The sequence below is a fragment of the Rhea americana genome, unplaced genomic scaffold, assembly GCF_003343005.1.
Source record: "Rhea americana isolate MKP2758 unplaced genomic scaffold, rheAme1 scaffold_85, whole genome shotgun sequence".
In the NCBI taxonomy this organism is placed as follows: Eukaryota; Metazoa; Chordata; class Aves; order Rheiformes; family Rheidae; genus Rhea; species Rhea americana.
Window position 1 is genome coordinate 1,453,885 of NW_028187034.1, and position 17,153 is coordinate 1,471,037.

General features: G+C 45.7%; 1 protein-coding gene across 1 annotated transcript; it reads right to left on the bottom strand.

Annotated features, from left to right (window-relative positions):
* Window positions 1-5,278: 5,278 nt before the first annotated feature.
* Window positions 5,279-8,397, bottom strand: ATF4 (activating transcription factor 4). Its single transcript, XM_085323450.1, has 3 exons — window positions 8,171-8,397; window positions 6,731-7,045; window positions 5,279-6,210 (listed from the first exon to the last, which is right to left on the bottom strand). The coding sequence occupies exons 2-3, from the start codon at window positions 6,945-6,947 to the stop codon at window positions 5,360-5,362; spliced, it is 1,068 nt and encodes a 355-aa protein (XP_085179576.1). The 5' UTR covers window positions 6,948-7,045; window positions 8,171-8,397; the 3' UTR covers window positions 5,279-5,359.
* Between the last annotated feature and the right edge of the window lie 8,756 nt (window positions 8,398-17,153).

Genomic DNA, 17,153 nt, shown 5'->3' on the forward strand with positions numbered 1-17,153 from the left:
CAGGGGACAAAGAGGAAGGTGGTGGTAACAGCAGAAAAAAATCTTGTGAGAACAGGGCTGTGTGTTGTCAGAGCAGCTTTGCAAACAGCAAACCACAGAGTATTTTCTGGATGTATATGGAAATATTTGATTCCTCTTCATCAAGTAGCACAAGAGCAAATAAGCCATCAGCAGCCTGAGGGTGAAACGACTGTGCTCCCTTTGACTCCACTTCACTGCCCTTAATTCAGAGGAAAATTCATTGAGACAGAAATCCTATAAGCCAACTTCAAATTCAAAGAGCTCTTCCGTTCTSTTGATGGGGGGTGTTCTGCTGTTTCCAAACATATAGAAGGACTGGGTTTCTCTGGGGGTAGGTAAAGCCTGTGTTTCATACCTTAAAAGCTATTCCTGGACTTTGTATCACCCTGTAGGTAAACTGCAAGAACTCAATTGAAGCACACTTTCTCTGAGAGGCAGTGAGAGAAACAAGACAGCTCATTCAGCTTGCAAAATGTAGAATTAGTCACCAGGTAAGATGCTATCAGCTGTGGAACCTCTCTCTAACAGACTGAGGTTTTGACGTCTTCATGTTCTTTGCCTCCTGTGGCACACAAGGCAAGCTGCAAGGCCACGGAGCAAAATGGCACGATGCCGAGCGTGCCTAACACAAGACTGAAGGAGAGACTAATAAATGCAGGGAAAGATTCAGCCCACGTTTTCAGCCAGTGTAAAATCTTAATTATGTTACTAAGAATGGAAACAAAACGTTATTTCAACAGGTTCTAGCATTGCATAAGGATGCCATATTGGCAGCCTCTGAAAAGCTGCAGAAAATGCAGAAACAAAATGGAGTTTTCAGAGCTCTTTCAGGGCAGATTTCTCCCCTGAATGGAGTTCCATAAAACACATACTACATAGCAGAGTGGGAGAGCTTTTCTTTGTAAAGAATCACAGAATCAGAGAATGRTTGAGTTTGGAAGGGACCTCTGGAGATCATCTAGTCCAACTCCCCTGCTCAAGCAGGGTCACCTASAGCACRCTAGACRGGATTGTGTCCAGGCAGGTTTTGAGTATCTCCAGAGAAGGAGAYTCCACAACCTCTCTGGGCAACCTGTTCCAGKGCTCTGTCACTCTCACGGTAAAGAAGTTTTTCCTTATATTCAGMTAGAACTTCCTGTGTTTCAGTTTGTGYGCGTTGCCTCTTGTCCTGTCACTGGGCACCACTGAAAAGAGTCTGTCCCCATCCTCTTGGCACCCTCCCTTRAGRTATTTGTATACATTGAAAAGGTCCTGTCTCAGTCTKTCTTCTCCAGGCTAAACAGGCCCAGCTCTCRTAGCCTTTCCTCATCGTCTTCATAGCCCTGGACTCTCTCCAGGAGCTCCATGTCTSCCTTCTACTGGGGAGCRCAGAACTGGACACAGTACTCCAGAGGTGGCCTCATCAGGGCTGAGCAGAGGGGCAGRATCACCTCCCTCAACCTGCTGGCAACACTGTTCCTAATGCACCCCCAGATGCCATTGACCTTGGCCACAAKGGCACATTGCTGCCTTGTAGTGAACTTGTCCACCAGSACTCCCAGGTCCTTCTCTGCAGAGCTGTTTTCCAGCAGGCCAGGCCCCAGCTTGTACTGGTGCATAAGGTTATTTGTTCCTGCACTTGCCCTTGTTGAACCTCATGAGGTTTCTCTCCACCAAATTCTCCAACCTGTCCAGGACCCTCCGAATGGCAGCACAGCCYTCAGGTGTATCAGCTGCTCCTCCCAGCTCGATATTGATAGCAATCTTGCTGAAGAGACACACTGTCCCTTTATCCAGGTCAGTGATGARTAAGTTGAATGAGACTGGGCCCAGTGCTGACCCCTGGAGGACACCACTAACTACAGGCCTCCAACTAGACTGCACCACTGAGCACAACCCTCTGAGCTCTGCCATTCAGCCAGTTCTCAATCCACCTCACTGCTCGTCTAGCCTGTACTTCCTGAGCTTACTTATGAGGATGTTATGGGAGACAGTGTCAAAAGCCTTGCTGAAGTCAAGGTAGACAATATCCGCTGCTCTCCCCTCATCTGCTCAGTCAATCATTCCATCATAGAAGGCTATTAGACTGATTAAGCATGATTTCCCCTTGGTGAATCCATGCTGACTGCTCCTAATCACCTAAGGGATCACGGATGCATCGTGCATTCACTGTCTCATTTACTAGCTCAGTCTTCTTTCACTGAAGTGATTTTAATTTGGTAAATTGGGGCTATATATTCTCTGAAGAGCTRAGAAACTAGAAGCATCTTTTTCTTTGCCAGCACTGAAACTGCCTCCTCTGCCTGCAGAGCATTAACTGAAAAGAGAAGCTGAATTAACCAGGGTTGTAGTCAGAGACAATCTTGCCCTGGCTGTAGTCGAGGGGTGTGGGGGYGGGGAAGGAAAGAGGTAAATTTGCTGGCTGCCTTCCTGGGCTTTGGGTGAGCTGAGTAAGGGTTATAGACAATGTCTGCAGCTGCCTTACCCCACACTGCTGCCAGGTTTAAGCAATAGCTGCAATGACTCTAGGGGAAGCAGAGCTGRTTGCTCTGTGGTTGAAAAGGGGGATCAGCATTTAGGAGAGCCACAGCAGTGTTTGCCCATCACAATGAAGCCACTTGCTCATACACGTTCCCATGTTTTCTGTGGCTCAGCTGAGACCAAGCATGTTAAAGGTCACTCCAGCTACAGATTTAACCCACCAAGGACACAGTTATCTGGCTCACTGGGCTTTTCTGCTTCTAATTATCCTCATCCCCAGGCTTGCAGGTCCAGCTGACCTAAAGGAAAACCTCTTAGGGTACTTTACCCCCCCCAGAAATAGAACAGTCCCTCATTGCTGCATGTGGTCACCAGCAAGAGCTAGAGAACAAAGCAACTGTTAAATCAGGACCATGATTTGCCTGCCAGTTCRCAGTGTTTCCCATTTATACAGCGCGGAGTGGTTAGAGCACTTGCCCTGGAGCCAGGGGACGAGGGAGGATGCGCTCATGAGGATRAGGAGTCCAAGGTGAGACTCCTCAAACAGGGACTAACTTGTGAAAGCCAAGGTGAGGGGCTTTTAGTTATGCACCCTAACTTTCCTGCAGCATGAGCCCTAACTGATGTAAGGGTGAAATGTTTGGTAACGTTCAGAAGGGGAAAAAAAAGCATCTCTGCCTCGGGGTGGGGGGGGAGGATGGGGAGAGGGAGGGAAGGAAAAGCCTCTGCACAGGCACTGGAAAGAAAATGATGCGATTTGAGAGCAAGTCAGGGAATCTTTTTGCTATAATTTAGATAGTATCCAGATTACCCAAGTACCAGCTCTAAGTGTAGACAAGTCATTGCTAAAGGCCATTCAGCCTCCCCTGGCCAGCAAGCAGCTACTTGCTGCTTGTGGTTAGCTACTTCATCTGCTTGCTGAAAGAGCCTACAAACAGCAGGTCCCAGAGCGTAATGCTTGTTACCCCTGTGTCACTCATCAGCTAATGGACTGGGAAATGCAAAGGGGTGGAGGACTGTAGTCTTAGCTTGAGCACATAAGGAGCTCAACCGTCAGGGGAAAAAAAAAGAAAAAAAAGAAACCCAGGAGGCTGCAACAGGACCAATTATTTTCTGTTTTAACTAACATTAGGCACCCTCTCCCCRCACTTCTAAAACCTGGCTGGAGCCCAGCACTGGTGAAGGCCAGTCCTGTAACTACTGTACTGCATGTATGAACACCAGCCAGGCTGAGACGTGCACGTGGCTAAGCCTGGCAAGACTAGTGAGTCATGTCAGTGCAAGTGAGGAGTATTAGCTGCTTGGGAAAGTAAGTATGTGCACATCCACATGCCAGAAACGTATCTCAGGTCAAGCAAGGATTAAGGAGTCTGCTCCTGTTACTAAACCTGGGAGTCAGTAGCCAAAACACACACACAAAATGATTACAAATGGCAACTCCTGAAGTTAATCAGGAGTCAGCCTTCAGGAGCCTTAGAGCTGACTAAAGAAATCGACTTTACTGAATTTAAGACCTTCAAAAAACTAGAATCAACYGCAAAGTATTTCATAACACTGAGCAGGTAGACTATAACCTTGCCCACTAAGTATATCATTTAATTTAATGTCTAAAGTAGAAACCATCCAAGCACACATGCTCTCATCACCTTTGTATCAAATTTCTCTTCGGGGTGCAATAAAAACTGTCATACCAGGGTTTTCCTCAAGTCTTACGCTTTCTCCCAACATTCTCCAAAATCAAAGAATTAACTTACTTGTGCAGCCCCAGRTAAGAAACTAAAGTCAGGCTGCAGCTTGCTATCAACGAACTCCACCCATAGGCCCTACACACACATGCTGCTTTAGMGCACACACATTTTCCTCACAAGCTGCACTGCTTCTGCAGGGCTAGTTACAGCAACTGTAAACATCTTTCCTCAGTAGTAGAAAGTSAACTAGGTTTACATCTCAAATTTTGACATTCTTCACCTACAGCTGAAGAAGCCAGGAAATCTTTTTTTCCACTTAGGTGCAAAAACATCTTCCACTGTTCAAGTGTGCTAAAGTAACATTTACTTTACACAGTCCAGCCTTAGTACCTATGGCAGCATTTAGTTTAACCAACCCAAACCCCACTAGCTTGGGCCTGGAAACAGATCTGCTGCTTYGATTTTCAGCTTGTTCTAGAAACATGCAGTGAGAAACCAGARGTCTCTTCAAGATTGCCCTTCATCAGCTCTTTTAATTTCTTCTTAGATGCAGTACTGCACATTTGCTTTGTGGCTTGTACCTAGAAAAGGTGGTTCAAATCTCTGAGTCTAATAAAATCCGAAGTGCCCGTGACTCTTTCAAAAACTAGCCTTTCTACCACTCAGCAAGCTCACATGGTTCCCCTACAGGCAAGGTTGAATTCTTCAAGTATCTTTGTGATTACACCTTTGCCAGCCAACAGCTAGGGGCATCTCAGCAAAATTTCCCCACAGCTGCTTAGAATGTATTTGAAGTACTACTCAACCATATGTAAAGCTGCAATAGGTGACAAATCACTTGAGTCACTRAATGAAATTAAAGGCAAAGGACTTGTAGTGCACTTCTAACTCTGTGCAGCACAGAACAAATGCTCCAAGATTGTGTTGTCTCCACTTGCATTGCCTCCRTTTACTTAGTGGAAATTCTGTACACTTACTTGCACATTACAAGGAGGTCTATTCCAATACCATCAGTAACCAACTCCAAGAATGCCTACATTGTAACGGAAGTGCCATTATGTGGTACAGATTTTACATGCATTAGATGTACCCAATTATCTCACACACAATTTCAGGTTTACTATAAAATAATTTATTTATCAGTAATAGCAGCAAGCTTATATACATGCACATATAAACTACTGACTACCCTAGTCAGGGCCTCTAGTTCTTTTGCCCTTGGCCTTGCGGACCTCTTCTATCAGATCTTTTAAGTACTGGATTTCCTTACTTAGGGAATCTGCTTTCTCCTTCAGGGCCAGATTCTTCTGCTCCAACTCTCTGCACTCCCCGGACAGCGCTTCCTGTTCTGCCCTCTTCTTCTGCCGGTAACGTGTGGCAGCTGTCTTATTTTGCTCCATCTTTTTCAATTTCTTATCTATTTTCTTTTCTCCTTTCACCTTTGCTGACACTACCTTCTCTGTAGGATGATCATATGGTTTGGACCGCACAGAGCCAGAACTGGCATCTGTAGGGAGCTGGTTGTCACTGGGGGATCCAACTGAAGTGTTAGGACTACACTGGGGTGTTCCCAGRTAAGAGTCTGGGCTCATACATATTCCACTATCATCAGAATGGTTCTCCTCCTCTTTCTCGGACTTGGTGATCACTACCACAAAGGTGGGGACCTCTTGTTTTCTTTCTCCTTCCAGAACATCCACTTCACTACCTAGTTCTAAACTAAATGAATGCTCTGGAGTGGAAGTCAGAGACCCTGGGGAGGGGGGAAAAAAACAAAAGGGAGTCAACGGGGCCATGTGATCTGCTCCAATTGGGGATTCAGGGAAATTGGTAATTAGGTCAGGTATCAGGAGTGGTTCTTTGTTGTGAAATTCCTGGGTGGTAGGGTTAAATAGGAGATCACACGTGTCTTCCAACGTGGCCATCAGCTCGTCTGGTGAGACGGTGGCTTCCAGATCTTCCATACCTAACAGGGCATCAAAATCAAATTCCTTCAGATCCATCTTCTCCACCATCCACTCCATGCCAGAGAAGGCATCCTCTGAAAAGAAGGAACAAGTTACTACTTCACTRAGAGAGCCAACCAATGCAGTTCAAGCTTCAGGAAATAATCTAGAATGTGGATCTGTAACACCTTCCCCAGTTTTTGTTATGAAAAAAAATCAACTATCAGAAAAATTCTACTTCCAATAGTTGTAAGAGACTGCAGGGGACATTGCAAGCTACCCAACTGCTGACATTCCATCCCTCCTATTCCTCTAACACTCTAGGAATCAAAAATTTAGTGCCRTCAGAAACATGCAACCGCTGATTCTCATGGCCTCTTCCAGTAAATACTACTGTAACAATTAGCAAGGTATGAAAAGGGCTAGAAGTACCACTTTRCCATACAGAGTTTTGTTTCTTGTCACATTACACAGATCCTTTCCAAGATCTTTTCCAGGGCATGGGAGATCTACAGATTTATGAAAACCTAACAATAACAACTTCTGATGGCAACATTACTGACCATGTATTATGTGCAACTAGCAAACAGATGTACCTTAAACAAAGTATCTTACCCTGGCTGCTATCTATGGTGTTGCTTAAACTGTCCACAGCGAGCCAATTGGAGGAGACTGCCTTAGCCTTGTCGCTGGAGAACCCATGCGAACTGAGGGGCTCGGCCACCTCCAGGTAGTCATCTAGGAGTCCCAGACTTTCCTCAGCCACCGAACACGGCTGGCTGAAGGGGGATAATGAATCCCCCAACAGCATCTCGTTGTTCAAGAGGCTCATCTTGGTCAATTTTTAATGCTTTGATATCGAAGGATGTAGACAAGTACAGGGTGTTTACGTCTTTTACAGCAATGCTGCTGTGCGGTGCCTTGAAAAACCTGCAAAAATAACATTTTAAGTCCATCAGTGATAAATATTCATTTTTAAGTAATTTCAATTCAGCCCTTCCTCTACTGGGATAGAACTTTTTCAGAACAAGTGACACTTAATGACTTTTCAGTTTCCCAGAGCTCCTGCTACACAGCAGAGCCAACCTAATAAACCAGGAGACCTTCCTCAGGTGGGAAAACCCCACCGGGAGGCCACTCGGTTTCCTCATGACCATATATGGGCATGGCGTCCGCCGGCAGCGCCCCACCCACCCGCTGCCCTGACGCAGGTCTACGCCAGCAGCCGCAGCCATTTCATGATCTCGCCGAGTGCTTCTGCCTAGACACGGGCCGCCATTTTGTATCCTGCCACGTTTCCACTGGGGCTTATAGACAAGCACCTGGTGCCTCGCAGATGAGGGCCAAGAATTTTCAAGGGCAGAGCAGACCTCTACATTCGGGGTGCAGTACTAAGCGAGATGGARCTGGAATGACTTGTAAGGGCTAGGCAAGTCTCCGAAATAAGCTGAGTTACAAAATGGGGAAGTTGACTATCCGGAAGGTATGAAAACCATCCGGAYACCCAAAGCACACTTAACACTACGGTATTAAAGGATTACAGTACTTTTGTCACCTTACGAACCGTCCCTGATCTACTCAGGACAAAACACTACACGGCATTTATACTCTTGAAATTCCGATGTCTCAAATGCCCTATTTCTCTCGTAAATACAGAAGGATTCCCCTATAGTGGGTGGAAAAAAAAAAATCCCATGGAGGTAAGGAGCCCCAACTCCACCACTTTTGAGAACAGTTTTCCTGAATTARACATACCACAAGAATTCCTCATTGTTTTTAAGTGTTATTTCCTTCAACTCCATCCTGTGACAGGCTGAGCCCAYAGAAAGAAAATGGCTTTCATCAAAGTAGTCAGGACCGTACTACCTAAAGATGCGCTTCCTCCTCAGATCCCTCATACCCCGGTTACCTTTTCCCCAAAGAATACCATTCATTACCAAATCCGTGACAAACCTATCCCTCCCTATCCCCCCCAAAAAAGTGGTGCAAGGTTAGGAGAGCAAGGACAAAAAAAAGAGGGCACAGAGGCCGCCGTCCCTCCCACACGGTACTTACGCCATGGTTGCAGATGCCGGGGATGTGCCGAGGCCGCCGCCGCTGCTGCTGCGCCTGCTGCACTGGCCGATGCCGCCGCTGGCCCTGCCGCCCTTAAAGAGCCATGGCGGCCAGGGATGGGGAGGCTGCTCCGGTCCGCGCCGCGCGGGGAGGTGCTGTGGTCGCAACACCRATCACCGCTCCTAATTTTAGCTACAGACAGACAATGAGGTGGCGCAGCCCGCGCTCCGCCTTTATATACCACTGCTGAGGCGAACGAGATCCGGTCGTCAGGTGTCCTTCCGCCAACCGTCATCTGCCTCTCACCAGCCGCCGGCAGCGTGCAGCCTGTCTTTCTTGGCTTCTCTCCTTGCGACCAGCTACGCTTTAATCACAGGAGGCACCAGCAGGAGCAACCCCCCCAACTCTTTCGGCCACGGTGCAGCCGGCGGAGGGACTATATGATGCGCGTTACGCGCCTCCCGCGCCAAGCGAGGTCGCGTCACGTGACGGAGCAGTTGAGGACCCTCCCACTCCCCTCAAGGAGCGTTAGCGGGGGGAGGAGGGGAGCTCGAAACTGCCAGCGGAGACGGGGCTCTGGGACGGGAGGCATCACGCAGCTGGCCACGTGGGAAACAGGGCGCTGATTGGCTGACGGCGAGTTATTCACGTCTACGGTGAGCTGCTATTGGCTAGGACCTGAAAGAGGCCAGATGTCTGAGGGGGAGGGAGCACGAGAAGGAGCACCTGGCCGAGGAGATGGCGGCGAAGGGGGYGGGGGGGTGGTATGGTACTACTTGCGCATGCCGCAGTCTGCACCCCCTCACCGCCGCTCCAGGCCTTGCCTTCCCTCTCCCCGCTGAGGTAGCGCTTCCCCCCCGTCATTTCCAAGAGCCCCTGTGGTCCCCTGCCCAAAGCCCAGGCTGCAGATAACAGTTGCTCACAGGCTGAGATGCTGGCACGGGCTCACTCGCTTGAAGTAACCAGCAGGCCGCCATGGGCTTCTGCTCCCCCAGATAAGGTGTCAGCCCAGGGCATCTTGGCCTTCCCTTGCTGCTTGTCAGACAAATGCAGCCTTTAGATTATAGCTGTTCTGGGGCACAGGCTGTCTGTGTGCCTGTATATAGGTGTAGCATATTAATGTGTGCATGTTTGCGTGCTGGTCTCGCTGCAGCTCTGGCACAATGTTGAGCTGGAGATCCACACCACTTAGCACCCTAGAGCATGAGTCTAATTAGTGCCTTGAACCTATCCAAAAGCTAAAAATGAATTTGGTTATTTCCCAGTTGAGGAAAGAGAACTTGCCCTCTTCCTGTACAGTTTCACATTGACACTGTTACTTCTCTATTCTTTGTACAGACATTACTCAGATTAATGTGAGCATTAGTGGATCACCTACATAGCCTAACAGCGGCATAAGGCAGCGTAACCTTGGAAAGTTTCTGAAGTGCAGTTTCACATTATGCTTTATCTCATCTAAATCAACTTGATGCTCTGGAAGAAGGCAGCCCTGCTCCTTTCCTTACACCCGGTTCCTGGCTATACAATCCCACCAGCTTATCTTGCCCCTTGGTGAGATTGGTAGCTAACCCAGCAAGAAAACTGATGCAAGTCAGTTGTTTTCTGCTGGTTTAGGCCTCCTAATTTTCATTTGGATTGAACAAATGTCAGCTCAAGTGAGCTGGAGTGGACTGGCCCGGCCCCTTACAGTGGCGGTGTGCCATTACATCACCGTCAGACCCTTGCAACAGCACAGATTCTACGTGTGCCCTTTCTCATGGGGTCAGACCTATGCAGCTTCAAACGTTTTCTTCCCTGTTGCCAATCTTGCAGCACTGCAACAGGGAGCTGAGGTCGCTTCTGTCTTGTTCAAACATCATCATTGTGTAGGTCAAATTGCCCTCAGCTGCTTCTGCCAAAAGCCTCATTGTTTTCCAGTTAGGGCCTCAGTAATACTWGTGTAAAGCCCTGGCTTTCATTTAGTTAGCACACACACAGGTGCCTGGAACTTATTATTTGATAATTTGCAAGGACAAGCATGACCCAGTTTCTACTTTTAGCAGTCTGATGTTACCACCATCACCACAAATCAGAATATGTCACTCTGCATCTGTAATCTGAATGCAATCGCTGAATAAAAAAAACGTATTTTTTCCTCCATGTTGTTGTTTCTTTTTTTCTTTCTAGAAGCAAGCACAGATTTGGGAATGACTCATTAAAATGGAGGAGGCGGAGAAAAATGCCCTCCAACGCCAGAAAAACCACAGTAGCAATTCAGTGATCTAAAAGGACTGTTCTGATAAATGCACCAAGTAGTAGGCAGATTGTGCTTAAATGCAAAATTTAGAGGATGCAGCAGCTTTCAAAGAGGCCAAGCGGATGATTGGCTGGGTGGGTGGGTAGATGGTATCCTGATGCCTTGACTGGCTAAAGGGAAGCTCTCACATTCCTCACCTTGCCTGCCTGCTCCTCCTTTAGGTGAAAAGAAAAGGATGATTGTAAAACTGTAATGGTAGCCAAATAAATGAAAACACTATACACACCCTATCCTTCATCTTGAGAAAATAATTATAGATTCCTGTGAAAGGACTCTGGGTATGTGTGAGCAAGAATCACGCAAGCAAAAATTAAATAAGCAATGAGAAACTTAACCCAGATCTGCCTGTTCCCAAGCTTGTTGGTTTCCTTTTGTGTGTACATAGATGTGGAAATTTGTCTGCATTATGAGCTCCAGACAGACATTTTTTATCTGTCCCMTACCCAGAAAGTGAACTAACCAAAACCAGCCACTTAGTAAAGAGTGTGTTTTCCTGGTCTCCTAAAGGACTACAGAATTACTTGTTACATAATTTCGTAAGATCCATCTTTAATTCCATTATAAATCATCTCTTTCTACTTGCCCATGTTATGCTAAAGGTTTGTTCTTCATGGCTAAAGTTTTTGATAGATACTGCTTTACACTCAAGTAAAAAAATCTTGGGGAATTYTTATAAATAGAAAATGACAAGTATCTTCTAAGCAGAGAACTAGCTACCCGCTACTAACTCGAAAGTGTCTAAAAAGTGTCCCTTTCCACTACTGCAAAACCTATTTGTGGCTCAAACGTTGCATGGACATGTCTGATAGCTCTGAAGAAAATTAAATCTATGATGATAAAAGGCTTCTGAATGAACATTAATTTATGTGTATGGTCAATAATCTCCTGCTGACATGTTGTCAGCTTTAGTACAGTTGATGTTATTTTCCTATATTGGGCACCACTTCTCAGCAAAGAAATCTCCTGTGATAAGTAAGCCCCATCCATACCCAGAAGTGAGGGACCAGCCACAGGCAGGAGGAGTTGCTTGTGCAGAGCTCACTGCAGGATAGAGGCCAAAGTGACCTTGCTAGGAAGTGATGAACTGCCGAGGTAAATACGGCACTGCAGAAAGCCCTGTCCAGCCAAACAGCAGCACCAGGAGACGAAAAGCCTCCAGGTTTCCTCCTTCTCCTCGTTTCACCCTCTTGCTTTGTCGGGAGGGAAGGTCGACGTATAGGCCTTATTTTTGTTCAACATTAAGAAGCAAAGGAAGTTTCCTTCCTCCAGCAGCAAATACGCAGGAGGTATGCGTGCAGAGCGCTATGTTATTAAGTACACAAAAGAAAGAGAGGACGTAAATGTTGCCATAGTTACATCTCCCTGCACTGTCTAGACTGTCTGCATGCAAAGCCCCAGGGGCCTGTCGGTGGGGGGCTGCCAGGGCCCCCCTATAGACCAGGGTAGCCAGGTGGGTAGGTGTTACTGGGGCCCAGAAGGCAACTGGCAAAAGTAACATAGCCCGAAATCTTCCCTTTCTCCTGGAGTGCCGAGACAGCTGCCCCTCAGTTGACACAGCATTGCCTGAAACCAACAGGAATTTTTCCAGGAGACGGAGTGCTAAGGGAAAATACAAAGGAGGAATGAGGCAAAACACCGAGAAATTGGGAGCAATTTCCCAGAGGAGTTACCGACAGACTCTGGGGCTCGGGCTAATTCTCAGCGCTTGGTTGCCTCCCTCCTCATGCGGCACAAATAGATACCTGAAGGGATCTTTTCTGCCAGATTCTCGTTGTGCGCTCTTTAGGGATTGCTTTATACACATTCCAAAATGAAACTACATTGAAAAGTAAATAAATATGATTAAAGATCAAGCTGAGGGTATTAGMGTCCATCTTTTATTACACACAAATAGAAAATAAGTTAGCCATATGCTGTGTCTCGTTTGTTTTGGACTCACGCACCAAAGGGAACCTTCAATAAATCTTTCATTGCTTACTCACCCCCTCACTTTCTTATGTTTCCATCCTGTTATGTAAATATCGCTGACATTTGAAATTAAAGTAATAAAAAATAAGGATTAAATCTGCAATTTACATTTGCAATTTACAGTTCAATTATTTTAGATGGATATGGAAACAGTCCTGGTTGTCCACCTACATTTTTCTTACTGAACAAACGTGGGCATGCCAAGCACATACTAATAGCCTGTAAGCTATGGCTCTCCAGAGGCTTAGTTACTCAGAATCAGCCAATCTGTGGCCAACTGCCACAAGTAAAAACATTGTGCAAATCTCAGGAGGGAGGCGATTTTTAACTTGCAACTTGCCTGAGCATGATTTTCCTGAGCAAAGCTACAAGTGGCTGAAAATGATCTTTAGCAAAAAATATGTGTTTGTGAAGGGGGGAAGGGAGAGGAGCTAACTGTTTTTGTTCTRAGTGCTAGGGAATATTTTGATTTTTTCATCTTCCAGTCTTGCTTTCCTTTGGTGGAAGGAGTTGGGAGTCAAGAATAACCCCTAACTATGTATTAGGAAACGTGGGAGCAGTTTAGTACACAACCAGAAGCCCTCCAGTCATCAAAGCAATACAAGAACAGAAATACATCCCATGGTAACTTGTTCTTTAGGAGGCTGTAGTTAATACATACGCTGCTGTAAATATATGTGTATTCAGTGCATATCAAAGTAAACATACCTTTACATGAGCACTGCCTGCTGAGATCACATGTGTGCACGTGCCTTTCACCTTCCTGTGAAAAAGTATTAAGGCAAGAGTGGCAATGCAAATTCCTTTTTTTCCTATAAGTGCAGTTTGCAATAGCTGAGGCCTGAAAAGCAAGTGTGGATGGTGGATTATGAGACTGCAGCTTCTCAAATAGCCCCAGATATCAGTGAGTGAGTGAACAGCCCCTCACCGTTTAAGTAGGTTTGGCTTTCAGCATCTCAGTGCTCTTCAGATTTGTCAAAATGAGGATTTTTTGCCATATCAGTTCAACAAACATTAGCTTTGTCTGAAGCACGTGGAAAAAAAGCTATTTGAGCTTGGGTGAAGGAGCCTCTCTGATCGATAGGGCGATGTGTACTCCACCTCGGGATTTGTTTTAACTTCAGTGTGTTTTGGTAAGGCCAGAAAAAAGACTGTAAATGGGTAGATCCTATTAATGAACTCAAACGGGATCCGGGGGATACCTTGTGTGTGCAGTCGCCTCTTTCCTGGTGCTGCCATGCAGCTTCTGCTGGAGCATGGACAAACCAGGTAGTTTAGGTGAAGCTCCAAAACTCATTTAAGTACAAATCACAGATGAAGCTATAGCTGTCCGGATTCCTAGGGAATACTGCAGACAGCACCGAACTCACGAGCAYGTGTACCGCATCGGCCCTTCCAGCTGAGCTATGGCTGCTGCAAGGACCAGTAAGGAGGCCTTGTGTCCAAGCAGATCACTGGGCTGGACTCTCTGTCCTTCAGGGTGCCCTTTGTTGCTGTGGCTAGTAATGAGCCAAATTTGACATCTGGGGGAGGCATTTAGTAATGTTTCTCCCCTCTAGTAGGTAGCAGCCGCATGGTGGCTGGAATTTAGCAGCAGACTTTGATCTATTTCAGTATTTCCTCCTCAAGGTGGGAAGAGGGAGACATTCCTGGTGGATGTTGACATAGACTATCATTGAGTTTATATATCACTATCCTGAATGACCGTAATCTTCCCTTCTAAGGTCACTGCATTTGGAGATCTGGCAATGGATGCTGGACTGAAAACAAACAGATTCTTTTCAAAAGATTTTGAGACTGCTCTTCCCCCAGTGCTTCAGCATGGGCTTGCAGCCAGCATGACTGACCTAGGCAGTGACAGCTTTGGAGAGCCTTTCCGGCTGTGTTTTTTTGGGGGGGACTAATCATAGGCAAATTGGAGAGTAGCCCTCAAAGGAGATTGCATGGCCAAAGTACTAGGTGTTGTGGCTTCTCAACACACTGCCCCTCTTATTCGTGCCACTGTGGTGCTTTGTGAGGAGGGTTTGCARTCCAGTAACAGGAGGAGGTTTCTGTTCTCAAATGTGGAGATAGGTGGTGTAGAGACTTATAGCTAGATCTGAGGGAGGAATTAGCCAGTGACTCTCAKCTCTTGGGGGGTTATTCCTGGCCACCTTTTTTTTGTACTCAAAGGATGAGACTTTGTTGAGATCTTGTCCTGGATTTGCCATGTCCTGTGGGTCTAGGACAAAGTAGTCACTGTCCAGGCAGGTAACATTTGAGCAGTACATCTGAGTCACACAGTCTCAGTGAGACTGATTTGCATGCTGAGCACTTACTGGAGATACGAGTCTCCCCTACACAGGAGAGGCAATATCTGACCACAAAAGGAGTGAGTCTGTCCCAGATCATGAGGCTTAGGAGTCCACTATGGCAGTGACACCAAGCATCTTCCTTTGAAGTGCAAAATGAGGGACTGAAGATGGATCTCTCTCTCTCTCTCTCTCACTTTTTTTTTTTAAGCATTATTTTCTAATGTCCATGTGAACAGAAACGACACAGTAAAAAAGGGGGAAGCATTCTTGAGCCAGATCACTAATTGATTGTTCAAGAAAAGGCACTGGACTAGATGCTTGCTACAGTCTCCCTCATGGCCACAGGCAGTGATTTGGAAAAGAAGAGAAGCTTTGTGCCTTGGTTACACGCTTAGCTCAGCAAAAAACAACTTTGGTTGAATGCCAGGAAGTTGGCATTCAATGTACTAATAAGCAACATGAAAGCTGTGGCTCCGTGGCCTGTGGGATACTGCATCTTTTATTACCTTTGCTTCAACATATCTCAGGCCCTCTGTTAGCAATATCACCACTGCTATAAACAACCAGAAGCCTGAACATAATTCAGATGATATTATTTAGATAAGTGAGAGTAGTTACTGTGTCCAAGGCCATAACTATCCTCTGTGCTAAATAAATTAAACAATTTGAAGGCAAAAATGTTTCTCTGACATACTGCTTTGAGCAATGATTGCTTCCTGCCTTTCAAGAGGATAAGAAGCCTACTAGAGCATTACCAGCTTTGAAGTAATGTCTGTCATGGGACAGATAAAGAGCCAGTGCAGTCCATCATTTGTCATCCATGCCCTTGCGTCTGTTGCCTATTGGGTCTCGGTCCTTTGCAATGCTGAGCAAAATGAGACAAGTGTCCTACAGGACTGGGATCACAATAATGGGAAGTCTAATGGGACAATATATCACCACTGTCCCAGCTTCTGTGGAACGGGGACAATTCCACCACAGTGAAAAGGCTGGGACTAGGGAAAGGGATAGGCTTGTGCTGAAGTTAAAGGAGCTGTTGTCTAAAAAACCAAAACCAACACAATGGAAAAGCCAAGCAAACAACAGCTTTTGCCCATTATTCTATGGATATGGCTCTTCACGAAGAACATGGTTAGAATTGATATATCCCCCCCCCCCCAGAGGCTTAGCACTAAGCATTAGTAGACAGATCAAAGAACTACTTAGCCACTGGAGCCAGGGAAATTGAACCAGCACAGCAAAATAAAAATCAGTCTGACTTTCAATGTGTTTAAAGTGATTTTGTTCAAAATTGACTTCTGCATGAGCACTTCAGGAATATCGGGAAAAATTTGAATTTCGTAAGCCAAGGTATTTCTCTTCCTACTAGTTGTAAAGTGTCAAGAGCACATTCTCTTTAGGGAATGATTTCAGATCTTCCCTGCCTTACCCTTTGGTCTGACCACTGTCTTTTGTCTTACCATTTTCAAGATTATTCCATGGGATCACGTACTATAAAGATTTTATTAGCCTGCTCACCACCACATTTCGAGTTCTGTCATTTGTAAATAATGTAGTCCTGCTCAGAGTACGCTAATAAAACTTTTATATTGTGCTCTCTCTGATTCTGTAGAGGGCATATTTGTTACATGAGTGCTATTTAAAGGTTTTTGAATCCAAAAAAAGGGGGAGGGATAATATTTCTTACATCCCTCAGGCCATAAAGCTCAGCGTGACAGGGATAAAGAAGATAAAGTCCAGATACCCCGACTAGCTATCCAAGTGTCTAGACTGCAGACCCATAGATCAGAAGCCAATGCTGGGTTTCACTGGGAAGAGGGAGAATCTCACATTTCTTTCTCGCTGCATCTGTGAGTTAAGTCTCAGCATTTCAAGATCCAGTCCCATGCTGGAGCCATTGAATCATACCTAGCGTGGGTAGCTGGCCAACATATTTTATCTTATTTGGAAGAGAAACTATTCGTTTGGAAGAGGTTCCTCATTTTTCTCTGTAACTAAATTAAAAAAGCAGCAGCTGTTTGTAGCTTTTCTGGTGTTGGAATATTAAAATAAACTCTAAAAAACCACAGAGGTGATCAAGTGTTCAGAAAAAGAAAAAAGTCATTCATCACACAGTTCAACGCTTTAGCATGATAATCTCAAAGTTGGGGTACAGCCACCCTCTTTTCCCCCAGCCTAAGATTAATTTACAGAACAATCAGACTGGAATTTATATATTTATTTTTAAAATTAAAAGATTCAGGAACAAGCAGGTAAAACATGAGTTTTGGTGAATTCATTCCCAGGTAAAGATGGTGGTTATATAACAACATGTGTGAAGTATTTTACTTCTCCCCAAACTCACTTTCCTTCTAAGCTGCTTGTTCCTTCAGCTAAGAGCAAAACACAAGCTGATCTTCACAGCCTGGAGAACCATTCATGCCAT